Genomic DNA, 13,240 nt, shown 5'->3' on the forward strand with positions numbered 1-13,240 from the left:
AGGTGGGATGGATCCATAGTTTCATGTTTGCAGCAGAAGTTGAGAGTCATCAGACTAGATGACCAATGCTCATGGTCTATGTGAATTGTAGCCTCAGTTTCCCGTTTTTAGCTGACAGGAGTGGGACCCAATGTGGTCTTGTGCTGCTGTAGATCACGTGCTTCAAGTTTTTACTTGTTGTGTGTTCAGAGATGCTCTTCTAATGTGTGTAGCACTTTCTTCTTCACTTAAATAAGGACTAAACTGAAATATTCAGTCTATGAATCAATTGCAGATGCTAAACAGAAACGCTGGGGTATCCACCTCAAAAGCACAGCCTTCATTAGCCAACTGCCAGCACAATGCTGAATAATTTTTTTTAAAAAAAACTCACTGAACTCAGACCTCAGAATTTCTCTACGCCCTTTCAAAGGTTTTCATATGCTATTACTTTTCTGTAAAATATGACCTGTGCACCAAAACGCCAAAGACAGCACTGGTATTGCTTGTTCCCGGAAATATATGATGCAGAAGCACATTACAGCAGATACGTATGAAGATGTTTCACATCTCAGTATATAAAGTCATTGATGACTGGTAATCAGCTTCTGCTCCATATGATTCCTCCTCCTTCAGAGGCTTCATTGCAACGTTTAATTTCAAAGAATGGAAAAAGTGACACAAGACAAGCAGAGCCCATGTTCCAATGATAATTCTGCAAAGGATGTTTTACTACCTGCCCCCCCCCCCCCCAAACCCACCTTAATAGCTTCTGAATGGCTGTAAATGTTACTGTCATTTATAGGGTGTCTTACAAGGGACAGTGCTTTTAGAGACGATTTCCTTTCAAGGCATGTTTGAGAAGATCCCAAATGCATTACCTAAGAGAGCAGTTATAGCTTTTTTACATTTATGATGTGGTGGAACATGGTTTGCACGAGGCTGTCTCGTCGTCCACGCCTTATGAGCAGGGCGCCCGTTTCTGTGCATGAAGATTGACACCGTGTGGTCATTCGAGGAAAGGCAGCATCTACAAATATCCCCATTTGTGGCAGACAAACTGAGAAGTCAGTCCCTCACAATCCACACAAAATCACTCAGATGACCTTCAGTGTTCAGTGTTCAGAGTAACGGTAACAGTAACACAGCTGCAAGGGAGGATCCTGGATTAGTGAATTAACACGGACAAAATTCAACATACGAAACTGGGTTTGATAAAATATTTCCAATCTATTTCTTATAAAGCCAATGCAAAAAAAACAACCCAAAACAATTGAAAGCGTGCACTTGTCGGAAAATAAATAAATTTTAAAAAAAAAATCAAGGATGCATGGATGGGTTGGACAGGTGAGTTGGGTAAAGTTTTGATGGTAATGAGATTGACATGTTAAAGTCTGTGAGTACACAGACCATTCATCTTTAATATTCAAATCTCAGTGAAATTAATTACATTACGAGCACAGCTACAGTATAACTCCAGGACTACTCCATATGAAGGGAAAAAGGGGGGAAAAAATAAAAATACAAACTTTAAATTTAAAAAAATGTACAGAAATTACAGAAAAATCAGTAGATTTAAAAAGCAATATCTGAAAATGGATTTTTGAGTCAATAATCCTAAGAACAAAATGCACTTGGCTTGGAAGTTGGTATTTACACATTTATACATGCCTGATGCAATCATTTATATACATGACATTTCAGTGATACTGCAGAAAATTGGGAGAAAGGCTTGACACAAAGGTCATGCCATTTCTTGGCAACATGAGGGAAAACAGAAAAAAAGACGACAGCTGTTCTTCTTTCTTCCACTTTGTTGAGAAATTTTAACTCTGATTTGACAGAAACTGCCATGGTCTCCTTACACAGACAAGATCTCCAAGATTGGACAACCAAAAGCAACAAATAAACAATTTATACGCAAAAAAAAGGGGGGACCACATGAGAACTAAGGCTGATTATGTGCTGGTTAAATCCTTTTTTTTTATCCTCTTACCAACTCACAATGAATCGTGGCTGACATCTTTAAAAAAAATCCTCAGAAGTTTGCATCAGCCATAATTTTAGCTTTCTTTATCTTTGTTTTTTTTTTTAATTTTACAGTTTGCCATGAGTGTTCATTGATGGCTTTAGTCCAAAACAGTCCAAAATGTGCTTTTGCATAGTCTCAATGCGGTTTGTGTTTCCTTTTCTTGTGTTTTTTATCTTTCTTCTTGCTGGAACATTTAACGCAGAACCACTGCTGGTCCTCAGGGGGCGCTGTGACGACCCCGACGCAAGGCCTGAGCACATAACAGAAGAAGAGAGTTGAGGTTAGTGAGGAAATGGTGAGAATGCAGTCATATTCCTATGAGGCTTTAGCCCCATTTGGTTAGAAGACATTATGTTTGACACTGATGTCAAATTAAAAGGAACACACATATTGTTTATCTAGGCCTCATCCTGTCAGGTTGCTGGCATTTAATAAATTCAACCACCTACAGACTTCCCAAGGAGATGTGAGGGGATGCCATTCATTACTGGAAATCAGGTCATTCAGTCATTGTTGTACTTTTTGATATTAAAAGATGCATTTAAATTACAAAAAAAATCAGCAGCTCACTGACAAACACATTCAGACTGACTATGTGTTTCATGTCTGAAAAAAATTGATCTCGAATTATCAGTTGACATGAAAGATACAATGCTTCTGTTATTTTGTATGATTATAAATATACCGTTAGCATTTAGCACAATTTCCTGGTTTTTCACAAATCAAAAGCAGATGATACAAACACAGAAACAACTTTTCCCCCCCTACTGTAATGTGGACCCAGGCCCATTAATTACATACGCATTGGCCACTTTGTTAAGTACACCTATTCAACTACTCATTAACACAAATTTCTAATCGGCCAATCAGGTAGCTGCGACTCATTGCATTACGGCATGTAGACATTGTTAAGATGACCTGCTGAAGTTCAAACGGAGCACCAGAATGCTGATTTTAGTGGCTTTGAATGTGGCATGTTTTTTGGTGACTGATGAGCTGGTCTGAGTATTTCAGAAAATGTAGATCTACTGGGATTTTCCTACACAAGCATCTCTAGGGTTTACAGAGAGTGGGCCAAAAAAATAAGAAAATATGAGTGGGAGTTCTCTGGTGCTCGAGATCTGAGGAGAATGGCCAGACGGCTTTTAGGTTCCAGCAGGATAAGGTGCCATGTCACAAAGTTCAAATCATCTCAAACTGGTTTCTTGAATATGACAGTGAGTTCACTGTACTCAAATGACCTCCACAGACACCAGATCTAAATCTAATAGAGCACCGTTGGGATGTGGTGGGGAAATAAATCTGTTGGGAGACAAATCTGAGGCAACTGTGTTATGCTATCGTGTCAACATGGATCATAACCTCTGAGGAGCAGGACAAAATGATTCAACAGCAGCAACAACCTTTTCTGTTTTTTACGATCCCAAACACACTAACTATGTCTCAGTCATACAAATACCTTTAATCAGCTACTGTAAATCATACACAGTATTTGACAGATTTTTAATGGAGCTGTGCTGATATTTTTTATCAAAAGGTCCCATTACAGACGCCCAGAAACCACATTTCCCCAGATTAACCAAAGTGACAAGAGTGAATTATATATAAATGCATTAAAAAGCTGTCATGAAAATACAGGGTTGTAAAGCTCTTACCAGTGATACCAGTCGTCACAGCCATCACATCCTATCATGGGACTGCCATCATCAGGTTTGTTACATCCAGGGCAAATCCAGATCTGGTTTCCCCACTCATCTCGAATCTTGATTGTTACACACAGGAGAAAACTTTAGTGACATGTCAAAGGCAATCAAATGAAAAAAAAAAATAGCTATGACACAAACAGATAATGAAAAAAATCCACCCAAAACGCTGAATAACCCAACAGTCTGTTTTATCTTGAGTGTAACTACCTTTGCCAAGGAGGATGTCTGTCTGGTTAGTGGGGTTCATCAAAAAGACAGATTCATGAAAACAATAGATGGTGCTTGGGTAACATTAGAAGAGCTTTTAGAGCTTTTGGAGTCCATAAAATATTTTTAAAGCCCTCTTTAATATTTCAAGATCAAACTGAAAAAAACAAAAACCAAGACAGGAGCAACATCTTTATACTCTTAAGAAACTTTCATGAGCTGGATCCAGGGATTCAATTCATATATAGATTTTGCAGCGTGATATTCAGGTATGTAATTTCAGACTGTTCTTGTTAATGTGCATGTCATGGACACTAAACAAAGACTGGTGAAGCTAAAGCTTTTAAATGCACAAATATTTTTATCCTGGGCACTTACCACGTAAGTACTGACAGTCTCAGTTACCACGCTGCGGACCGGTGTTTTGACGGAGGCGGCAGGAGGGAGTATAGGGGGCGGGGAAATTAAAGACGATGATGGGGGTGGAGCAGGTGGAAGGGGCGAGGGAGCTGGCGGCAGCGTGGGTATGACCGGCGGCAGCATTGGTGGTGGCGGCGGTGTCCGAGGGCGATTGCCAGGTCCTGACTTGGTAGCAGGGGTCTTGGGTGCTGGCGTGCTGGGCTCTGAATTTGGAACCACTTTGCTGATGACACTGTTGATAGAGAGTTACAAGTTAGAGATGTCTTCTGTTCATACTGTCTCTTTTTGTAAGAGTCTTCTTTAAGGTAGAACTAAATTAATTAACTTAATGTGATCATCAAAGGTAAACAGCTGCAGCTGTGAGCACAGCAGCCCACCCACCCAGCTGATAAAACTTCATCAAAGCAGAACTTATATAATCAAAAATAAGACAATGGACAATAAACATGAATAGATCTTTAACAGATACCTTTCAGACAGTACCAAAAAGCACTGAGGCCAGAAAAAGTAAGATTTCATAGGTCAAGATTATTCAATAGGTCAGTTATTTTTGTGACTAAATACATTTTTTATGAATGAAAAAAAAAGAGTATATTTCTCTGCATGGGGAAATCTGCATCGCCAGACACGGAAGCGGCTGTGAAATGCCTGAGACCTTCATAAAAGACTTGTTGTAAGATGACTTTGAAATGATATTAAAGTGTTTTAGGATGATAGTTTAAGGTATACTTGGTGTTTTAACTATTAAAATTGGCAGTTATAAGCGTTTTTAAAAAGGATTTCAAGTATTCATGGATTTCAGCTACTCACGGGCAGTTGTGGACCCTAACCCCACGAATACTGGCCGTCAACTGTAAAGACTCTTTGTGTAACATAAAAACACATTAGCAGAGGTATCACTAGAAAGCTTTAATCAGTACTTACATTTTGTCTTGACCTGCTCCCACCCTGAGCGTCAGTCTGGGAATGACCGGAGACGGTAAAGGTGCTGGAGTGTCTATTTTGACCTAAAGAGACACAAAGGATAATATAAATATTTGTGGCGCCAACATACAGAAAAAACAAACAAACCAATAAACAAAAGGTATGCTAGACGTAAATACAAACTGACCTTTTCCAGTCGAATTCTCTCCTTTTCTTTCTCTTTTTCCTTTTCTCGTTTCTCCTTTTCCCTCTCCTTTTCCTTCCTCTTATCCTCCTTTTCCCTTTCTTTTTCTTTGGCCTTTTCCCGCTCCTTGTCTTTCTCCTTGTCCTTCTTTTTCTTCTTCTCTTTCTTGTCTTTCTTTTTGTCCTTCTCCTTGGTTTTTATTTCCTTCTCCTGGAGGATTGGGGCCAAAGGAGGCAGCATTGAGGGCACGCGCAGACAGGTATGCGGGCTAAACAGTGGCGGGACATCACCCAGACCAAAGGGGGATAATGTAGATTGTTTCTGCTTGTCGTCCTTGCTCTTATCTTTCCCCTTGTCCTTCTTATCCTTGTCCTTTTTACTTTTTTCTTTATCCTTCTTTTTGTCTTTATGTTTCTCCTTCTCCTTTTTAGAGCCGTCCCCATCTCTTGACTTCATCTTGATTGAGCCCTCAGCCAGGGGGAAGTCTCGTGGAACAAAAAGTTCCTCGTCCTTTACCCCAAACTCCTTCCAGGGCATCTTCCCATCTTTAGAAAACTCCTTGTTTTTATCCCTGTTCTTGTCCTTATTCTTCTCTTTTAGCTTACTCTTATCTTTTTCCCTGTCTTTATCTTTCGGCTTGTCTTTCTCTTTCTTCTTCATCTTAGTTTTAAGCTCCTTCTTTAGCTTCTTCTTGACATCTACTGATGAAACAATCTTATTTTTCTCCTCAAACACCTTGAGGAGTGGTTCAGGGGTAGGTGGTGAAGCCGATCCAGATGACACGTAATCTGCTGCCGGTTGGGGTGCAGCGGGGGCAGATGGCCCCCCCTGGTTGGCCTTTCGGATCACCTCGTTGATTGAATCATCCATCGTCCAATTCCCCAGGCCTATGTGTGGCAGAGGGTGAAGTGGTGTTGACGTGTCTTTTAACAAGATGCCGGCACCAATTGGGCCTTTAGGTGTAGACGGCTCCATAATAGTCAGTCTCCTGGGACTAGAGAATCCATTGCTATCCGAATCAGAGCCCGAGGAGAACGCGAATGGATCGGGTTTCCGTTCAGCACATGCTCTAGCTATCACAGCGTCAATAGAATCCTCAATTGCTCTATTATCTGGCTCTAATTTCTTGAAAGGGCCTGCAATTAGCTCCCTTTCTTCTATGTTCTGACGCAAATGAATATTGTCTTTGCCCATGCTCTCACTCGGTGTGGACAACGGTAACTTTTGCATGACTTCTGGTTTGCTCTGAGGTTGGGGGGCTTTAGCTGAGGCCATTTTAGGGCTCTTGGGACTTTTAGGACTCTTTGTCTTGCCTGGAGACTTTTTCTTTTCCTTAGATGGTTTTGGTGAATTTATGGGACTGCCAACCACCGGAACAGGAATAACCCCTTTAGGGGACTTAGTCCTTTGTCTGCCAGGGGAAGACACCTTAGGCTTTCTTGCTGGAGCAGTGAGAGCCTTCTGATCAGAGTGTTTTGGTATTACGGGCTGAGGTCTAAAGGAAGGCAGGGTACCAGATGGCATTTCAGGTGACAGGGGGTCCAGGCTGTCATGAGAAGGTAGAATGCCTGGACTAACACGTTGAGGGTTGAGAGACGTAAGAGGCTCCCTGGGCTCAAGACCCCACTCTGGGCTGAGGCCAGGGTACATCCGAGGTCTCTTGGAGGTAGGCATCATGCCCATAGCTGCATCAGGACTATCCAGGTGCCTCTTTAGTGGATGATTTTCATCGTTGATCGTTTCATCTTCATCTATTTCCTCCTCATCCTCTTCCAGTGCCACCTGCATAGCTTCAGCTGAAGTACCCATATCAGGGGGGACCTCTTCCTCCTCTTCTTCTAGAGTAAAGGAGATAAAAAACAGAACTAAGAACTTTGACAATCACAACATGACATTTACAACATAAACATGTGATTTTAGTTTGAACTTTTGACTTTGAATATATTTGGGTATTTAAAAAAGTATTTCACTTTGTGTGAATTGATGCATTTACACTTAGTTTTAGCGACTTAAAATAAAATTTACAACACAATAAAATGTCTACAAAGTAAAAAGATGATTCGTAAAAGATTATTTTACGAATCTGCTGTGTTACATCACAGTCTAATGTAACAACCCTGCAATAAACTTAATTATAATGCTATATTACTTGCATAGGATTTAGAGAGGACTTGATTCCACTTTGCTTTCAACTTTCAGCCTGTGCACACTAAAAAGTAATGGTCATATAGCTAATACTATACAAGTTATTATACTGACCTTCTTGTAAGGAGACCAGAGGTGGCATATACTCTGGAATGTAATCCTTCCTTTCCTCTGCATCTCGAACTCCAGGTTGGGGAAACTGCAGGACATTGTTTTTGCTAACAGGGTAGAGCGGTGTTTGGTGGCTGAACGGCACAGGCTCTAGGTTGTTGACATAGTCCTCCAGTTCACTCAGACTCACTCCTAGCAGTCTGAAAGCCTGGCTGACATCGTCCAGGACTGGATCTGTTCTTCCATCTGAAATGGATCAAAAATGTTGTCATTAAACCACAGCACTCACTCTGCACACGCTCTTCCTGCAGCAAGAAGTGATGCTCAACAGGTTTACAGTCGGCACGCGACGTTATTTTATAGATTATACAGCAATTAAGTAACCAATACTCGTGAGATCGGCTACTTTTAGCACTGAAAACAGATGCAAAGCAGCATAGCCCCAATAATAACAATACAGGGGAAGTCGCTTTGCTGTGTTCCTACTGTACTTTCTGACATATTAACTGCTTGCTAGGGGGCGCCAGCTGCAGAGTCAGTTAACAACAACGTGATCGACTACTTTGAGTTTACAGGCTAAAAAAGTAATAAGAGAACCAAACAAAGCACTTACACAACTCAGAGTATCGATGACAGACCCGGGCCAACTGCTGGATGTACCGATGCAGCACATCGGACAGCAGATCACACGCAGTGAGCTGAACCGCATCCCAGCCCAGAGCCTGGCAGATCTGCGCCACCGAGACACGCAGCAGCGAGCGGGCATAGCTCTCGCACATCTCGCTGACTTTGTTACGATATTAATCCCGGTCAATTCCTCTTGGAAAACATGCTCCCGCTCGTCATGTTTCGCGGAATGCCCCGAAGGGCTTGGGAAAACCCACTACCACGGTTAAATATGGACATCTACTTCAGTAAATATATTGGCGCTTTTGCCAGAGTCGCCATCTTGTTTCCATCGATAGACCCATCCCCGGAATCTAGTCCGCGCATGCGCGCCAGTGAGCCTCCGCCTACACGGATCTGCGGAGTTCGAGCGGATCGTTGACTGTCTGCACAGGCGCAGGAGCTCTGTGGGTTTTACAGGAAGCTAGATTTTACTCAGGCTGGGGCCAGTGTTGCCAACTTAGCGACTTTGTCGCTATATTTAGCGAGTTTTCAGACCCCCTAGCGACATTTTTTCTAGAAAAAGTCGCTAAAAAAAAGGCGTGAAAGCGCATATCGCTTTTACTCTCAACAAGCAGCGGGTGCTGTAACGCAGTCAGTTCTTCTTTTACTCTTATGCTGTTTTGTGGATCAGGTTTAAAACTACTTATAAACACACACACACACAAAGTAACTCCACCAGAGTGCCTATTTCGGGTCACTTTTGCCGGTCCAAGCCTGGGTAAAGGAGCAGGGTTGGAATTGTGACATTACAAAAAACAATAATTGCTAAAAGAAATTTAATTTGTAGTTCTAAATAAATTTTAAATGCATTTAGGACGTTTTTTGCTCACTTTATGTCTCGTCCACGATGTTATTTCTCTCTCCAGCAGCGTAGGTTACAATTACATTAGCATGACCAATTATGCAAATTAGGTGATGACGTCATTTAGCGACTTCTAGCGACTTTTAGGACAACCAATAGCGATTTTCCTTACTGAGGAGTTGGCAACACTGGCTGGGGCTGGTCACTAGTTTGGCTAGTGAATGTAAACTGGTTACCGTAGATGAAACATGGCTTTAAATTAGAGCCATGACTCAACTAAACTGAGCTATGCGCGTTTTTTGACGCTGCAGGAACATTCACAACTTTCAGGGCACGCCAGCAGTCAGTTTCGCTTTTAGCTTCTCACCGCCGAGTGACGCCGAAGTAACCGTTTCTCACTTCCGGCCCAAGTAAAAAAATAGAATATTTCAAGAAAAATATACCCAGTGTCTGAGAAAAAATCCAAATTGGCAGGGTGGCTTTTTAAAATTCGTTTTATCAGACTAAAGCTAATTCTAGGTGACTCTTAGATTTGGAAAGCTAACGTAAACTTTACCACATGAGTTTGTGTGAGAAATAGAGCGTGGTTTGCCTGCAGGTTTAATTCCCCACACTGGGTGGTGCTGGATTATTAAAAATGATCACCGCCTTGCAGCTGTAGATCTTTTTTAACCAGTCGAATTTCACTTTATCTCCATATATTTCCAGACTTGTATAACAAACTGACAGTCAAGTCAAAGGAAAGCCAGTGTCAATGTGTTTGGTGGTCAACATGTGCCCACCAGAAAAGCTTCAGTGCACCTCTACAATGATTCTCCTAAGTTATTGTATCCCTTAAGGAGGAAATCTTTATTGGTTCTGTGACAATGGTGCTGTAGATGGCTGTTTAATCCGAAGTCCCAAATTCTATCATGGGTCTCAAAACTGGTTGTAGATTTGGTGATGGTGGAGCTTATTAGCTGTGGCGAATGCTGGAAATGTCAAATGTGTCTGTGGAGGTTCTCAGTCAATCCAGAAGTCTCGAATGCTGGAAAATAAGTCAACTGGACTTCTCTAGCTTCTCAAAGACGTTTCGCCATTTTATTCAAGAAGCTTCTTCTTAACCGTTGGAGAGTCTTCGGTATTTAGCCCTAGACTGTCCTGTCCTGAGAGTCACTTACCTACCTTTGTGAATGGTTATTTGATTGGATTCCAGAAAGTTGATTCTCTTCACCTCGACTTTGTGTTTTCAGAGGGAGAAACACTTTGTCACTCCTCCAAGGAACGTCTTAAGTCTCAGCTGACTGCAGATTTCCCAAACCTTTTAACACTACATTTGCATAATGACTGAAACTAGCCCCAGTGATTAATGATGGTTGTGAGGTCAGTTTGATGATCATTAATATGCAAATGGTTATCACCACTGATCAATGGCCTTGAGTACCATTCACAGAGAGTCAGAGAAAGGCTGTAAGATCTTGAAAAATTGTACCTCTGATCTGTTCCTGTAGTCACTCCCTTTTTACATGAATGGCCTGCTTGTCTCCCCACTCAAGACCAGTGTTGCCAGTGTACATCTCAGCCTAGAAAGAGTTGCCACTGGTCTATAGGTGTAAAAAGTCCTGGCCTGTTAAGGTAACTGGTTTGCGTTGTGCCATCTGGTTGTTTGGTTTTCCTGATGTAGAACTCACTTCACTGTGGCTCTTCACTATGTACACTATATTACTTTGTCTGTTCTGGGGGTCCAATCCTTGACGTGAAGCAATTTTTTTTGCCGTAGTAGGTTTTGGGGTTTGAATGGCGCAGAGACATTGTGTTTAAAGAAAACGTTTCTCATCTGTTCGGATGCTCCTGACACATGGGATCACTAAAGGTTCTCATTTAAGCAGCAGTTGTCCTTCACTCCTGGATTGCCTGGAGCAAATGACTTCCTTACTTGGGATTTTCTTACCTAGATAGTTGAGCATGCATCTAGACATTGTTTGCTTCACTTCATTGGATAGCTTAAGCTGGGCATACACTGTGCGATTTTTTTCAGTCGCATTATCCAGCTTCTGCTCAAACTGTATGATTGAATCGCAGGGGTTAGAAGTTCGTAGGTCACGATGCATGGTCTCACACTATACGGCCCAATGCTCTGATGTGACCTGAGTGCTCACACTATGCGTCCATTAAGTGAAGTGATAACATTAAGCTTATAACACAAAATCTGTCTTTTGATCTCCCTCTCTGTCTTTCACTCACACAGACACACACACACACACCACCATTAACTTTGCTAAATTGCTAATGAAAAACATTGACCAGGCAGCTGCAATTGAGCAGCAATGTCCATCCAAGTGTTTTCACAGTTGTTGCGGTTGTTTTAATTTTGTGAGGCCACATCGAAAAGGCTCGGATGAGCTTGCCAAAGTTATACAAGTTTGGCCTCCATCGCTTGTGTCCAGATAACACACTGCACTGCCATGCTACTCTGTCTTTTTCACTTCCATTTCTGTGTTTGCGCATGCTCAGGGTGAGAGGTTGCGTTGATACCCTCAAGAGGGGCGATCAGGATTTAAAACAGGATTGATTTTCTTGCGATCATACGATTGCTGATCGGGAGTTGGTCGTGAGGTGTTAGTCGCTTCTCGTTACCCCATGTATACCATACGATGCACGACGCATGATTAAGGTAAAACTCAGGCTGATTGGGGCAGAGTAACTAAAGGCTTTAAGTCCCATGGTAGTCAGGCAAGTAGATGGAACAGACAAAAGAGAAGCTGAAGATGAGCTGAGTGTATTGGGGGGAGAGCAAGTATGGAGAACATCAGACAAATATGGAAGGTCAAGGTTATAAAAGACTGAAAGTGTGAAAGAGGATCTCGTAGTTTATGCGTAGGTGAACTGGACACCACTGGAGCAGCACCAGTGACAGATTAGATAACACTGTTGCACACTGTATTGCATCAAAAAAGCAATGTATTACCAAGACAGTATTTCCAGACACAGTAGAGGTTAAAACCCTGAGACTCTCTACTTTTGTTTATAGAACTGAATAACCTCTTGTATGAGAGGTGAAATATCTTCAAAAACCTCCCTTTTTCAACCTCCCAAGACTACATTTATGTAACTTCTGGTTCTGAAAAGTGAAGCAAATGCAGTAGTGCCTGCTCAATTTTTTTAAATAACCAGCAGAGGGCCTTTTCTGTTTGCAAAAGAAAAAATAAGGGGAAAAATACTTCTGGGGATAAAGAAGGCTACAGGAAACCAGCTCTGGGCTTGTTACTGTGAACACCTTCCTGTTGTGTTTATGGCCTGGTTAATCGCTTGTCAATCCCAAATGTTCTGTACCAATAGAAATCATTTGAAAACTGGCTAAAAGTTCTGCAAGACTGAATAATGTTAATTGTTGACAGGGCACTGTTCTCCTTAATTATGCTTTAGGGAGCTTGGCTTCCCATAACGACATTAAAGCACAAAATTCAACTGCTCAATAACTGAGCTAAGAGCATGCAATCATCTGGTTACAACATAACTTTGAAAAATAATCTCTCATTGAGTAGCAGCAGTAAGAAAAATAACCTCTTACACACTGTGTAAAGTTATCTTTTGAAAAGTTTTTGGTCTAAGACACTATGAGGGATATGAAGAGAGACCAACTTTCAAGAACTTTAATATATTCTGTTTCGCATCTATTATTGTGAGTCCTTTCACTGCATATGATCATGCTGTTATCATTATATAATTATATTTACTCTTGCACATTGTGTTTTCCTACAAAAAGGTGATCCAGACAGCTCAGGCTTCCCAGTTTCCAGGGAGACCTGTTGAACAGTAGTGGTTGGGGAGGGTCTGCCATGCCAATACCATGCACCTAGTTTCATCATAAGACAAAGCCTTTTAACAGCTGGGAAAGGCTGGAGAGAACAGAGAAAATGGGTGGATTGTTTTGATATATTTGTATCAGTGCCTGTGGAACTCCACCTGGATAAGCAGCCAAGCAAATGAATCATATTTCAACAAATTTGATGTTGTTGCTTCACCAAATGTGCAGTCTTTGATTGATCTGTTCAACATGTTTAATATCCGCTTAATTCAAC

At 41.5% G+C, this 13,240-nt stretch overlaps 1 protein-coding gene across 1 annotated transcript; it reads right to left on the reverse strand.

The window, feature by feature from the left end:
• Positions 1-1,358: 1,358 nt before the first annotated feature.
• Positions 1,359-8,693, reverse strand: taf3 (TAF3 RNA polymerase II, TATA box binding protein (TBP)-associated facto). Its single transcript, XM_006782568.2, has 7 exons — positions 8,322-8,693; positions 7,712-7,954; positions 5,456-7,290; positions 5,269-5,351; positions 4,303-4,576; positions 3,667-3,773; positions 1,359-2,261 (listed from the first exon to the last, which is right to left on the reverse strand). The coding sequence occupies exons 1-7, from the start codon at positions 8,485-8,487 to the stop codon at positions 2,147-2,149; spliced, it is 2,823 nt and encodes a 940-aa protein (XP_006782631.2). The 5' UTR covers positions 8,488-8,693; the 3' UTR covers positions 1,359-2,146.
• Positions 8,694-13,240: the final 4,547 nt, after the last annotated feature.

Source organism: Neolamprologus brichardi, chromosome 7, assembly GCF_056152115.1.
Source record: "Neolamprologus brichardi isolate AB-2024 chromosome 7, ASM5615211v1, whole genome shotgun sequence".
NCBI lineage: Eukaryota > Metazoa > Chordata > Actinopteri > Cichliformes > Cichlidae > Neolamprologus > Neolamprologus brichardi.

Bases quoted from the DNA above. Each gene is read 5' to 3' on its own strand.
- taf3 (XM_006782568.2), bottom strand. From the start codon at position 8,487: ATGTGCGAGAGCTATGCCCGCTCGCTGCTGCGTGTCTCGGTGGCGCAG. The intron at 7,291-7,711 runs GTCAGTATAATA...CCTTTACTCTAG, and splicing joins TCTGGTCTCCTTACAAGAAG to AAGAAGAGGAGGAAGAGGTC. The intron at 3,774-4,302 runs GTAAGTGCCCAG...GTAACAATCAAG, and splicing joins AGACTGTCAGTACTTACGTG to ATTCGAGATGAGTGGGGAAA.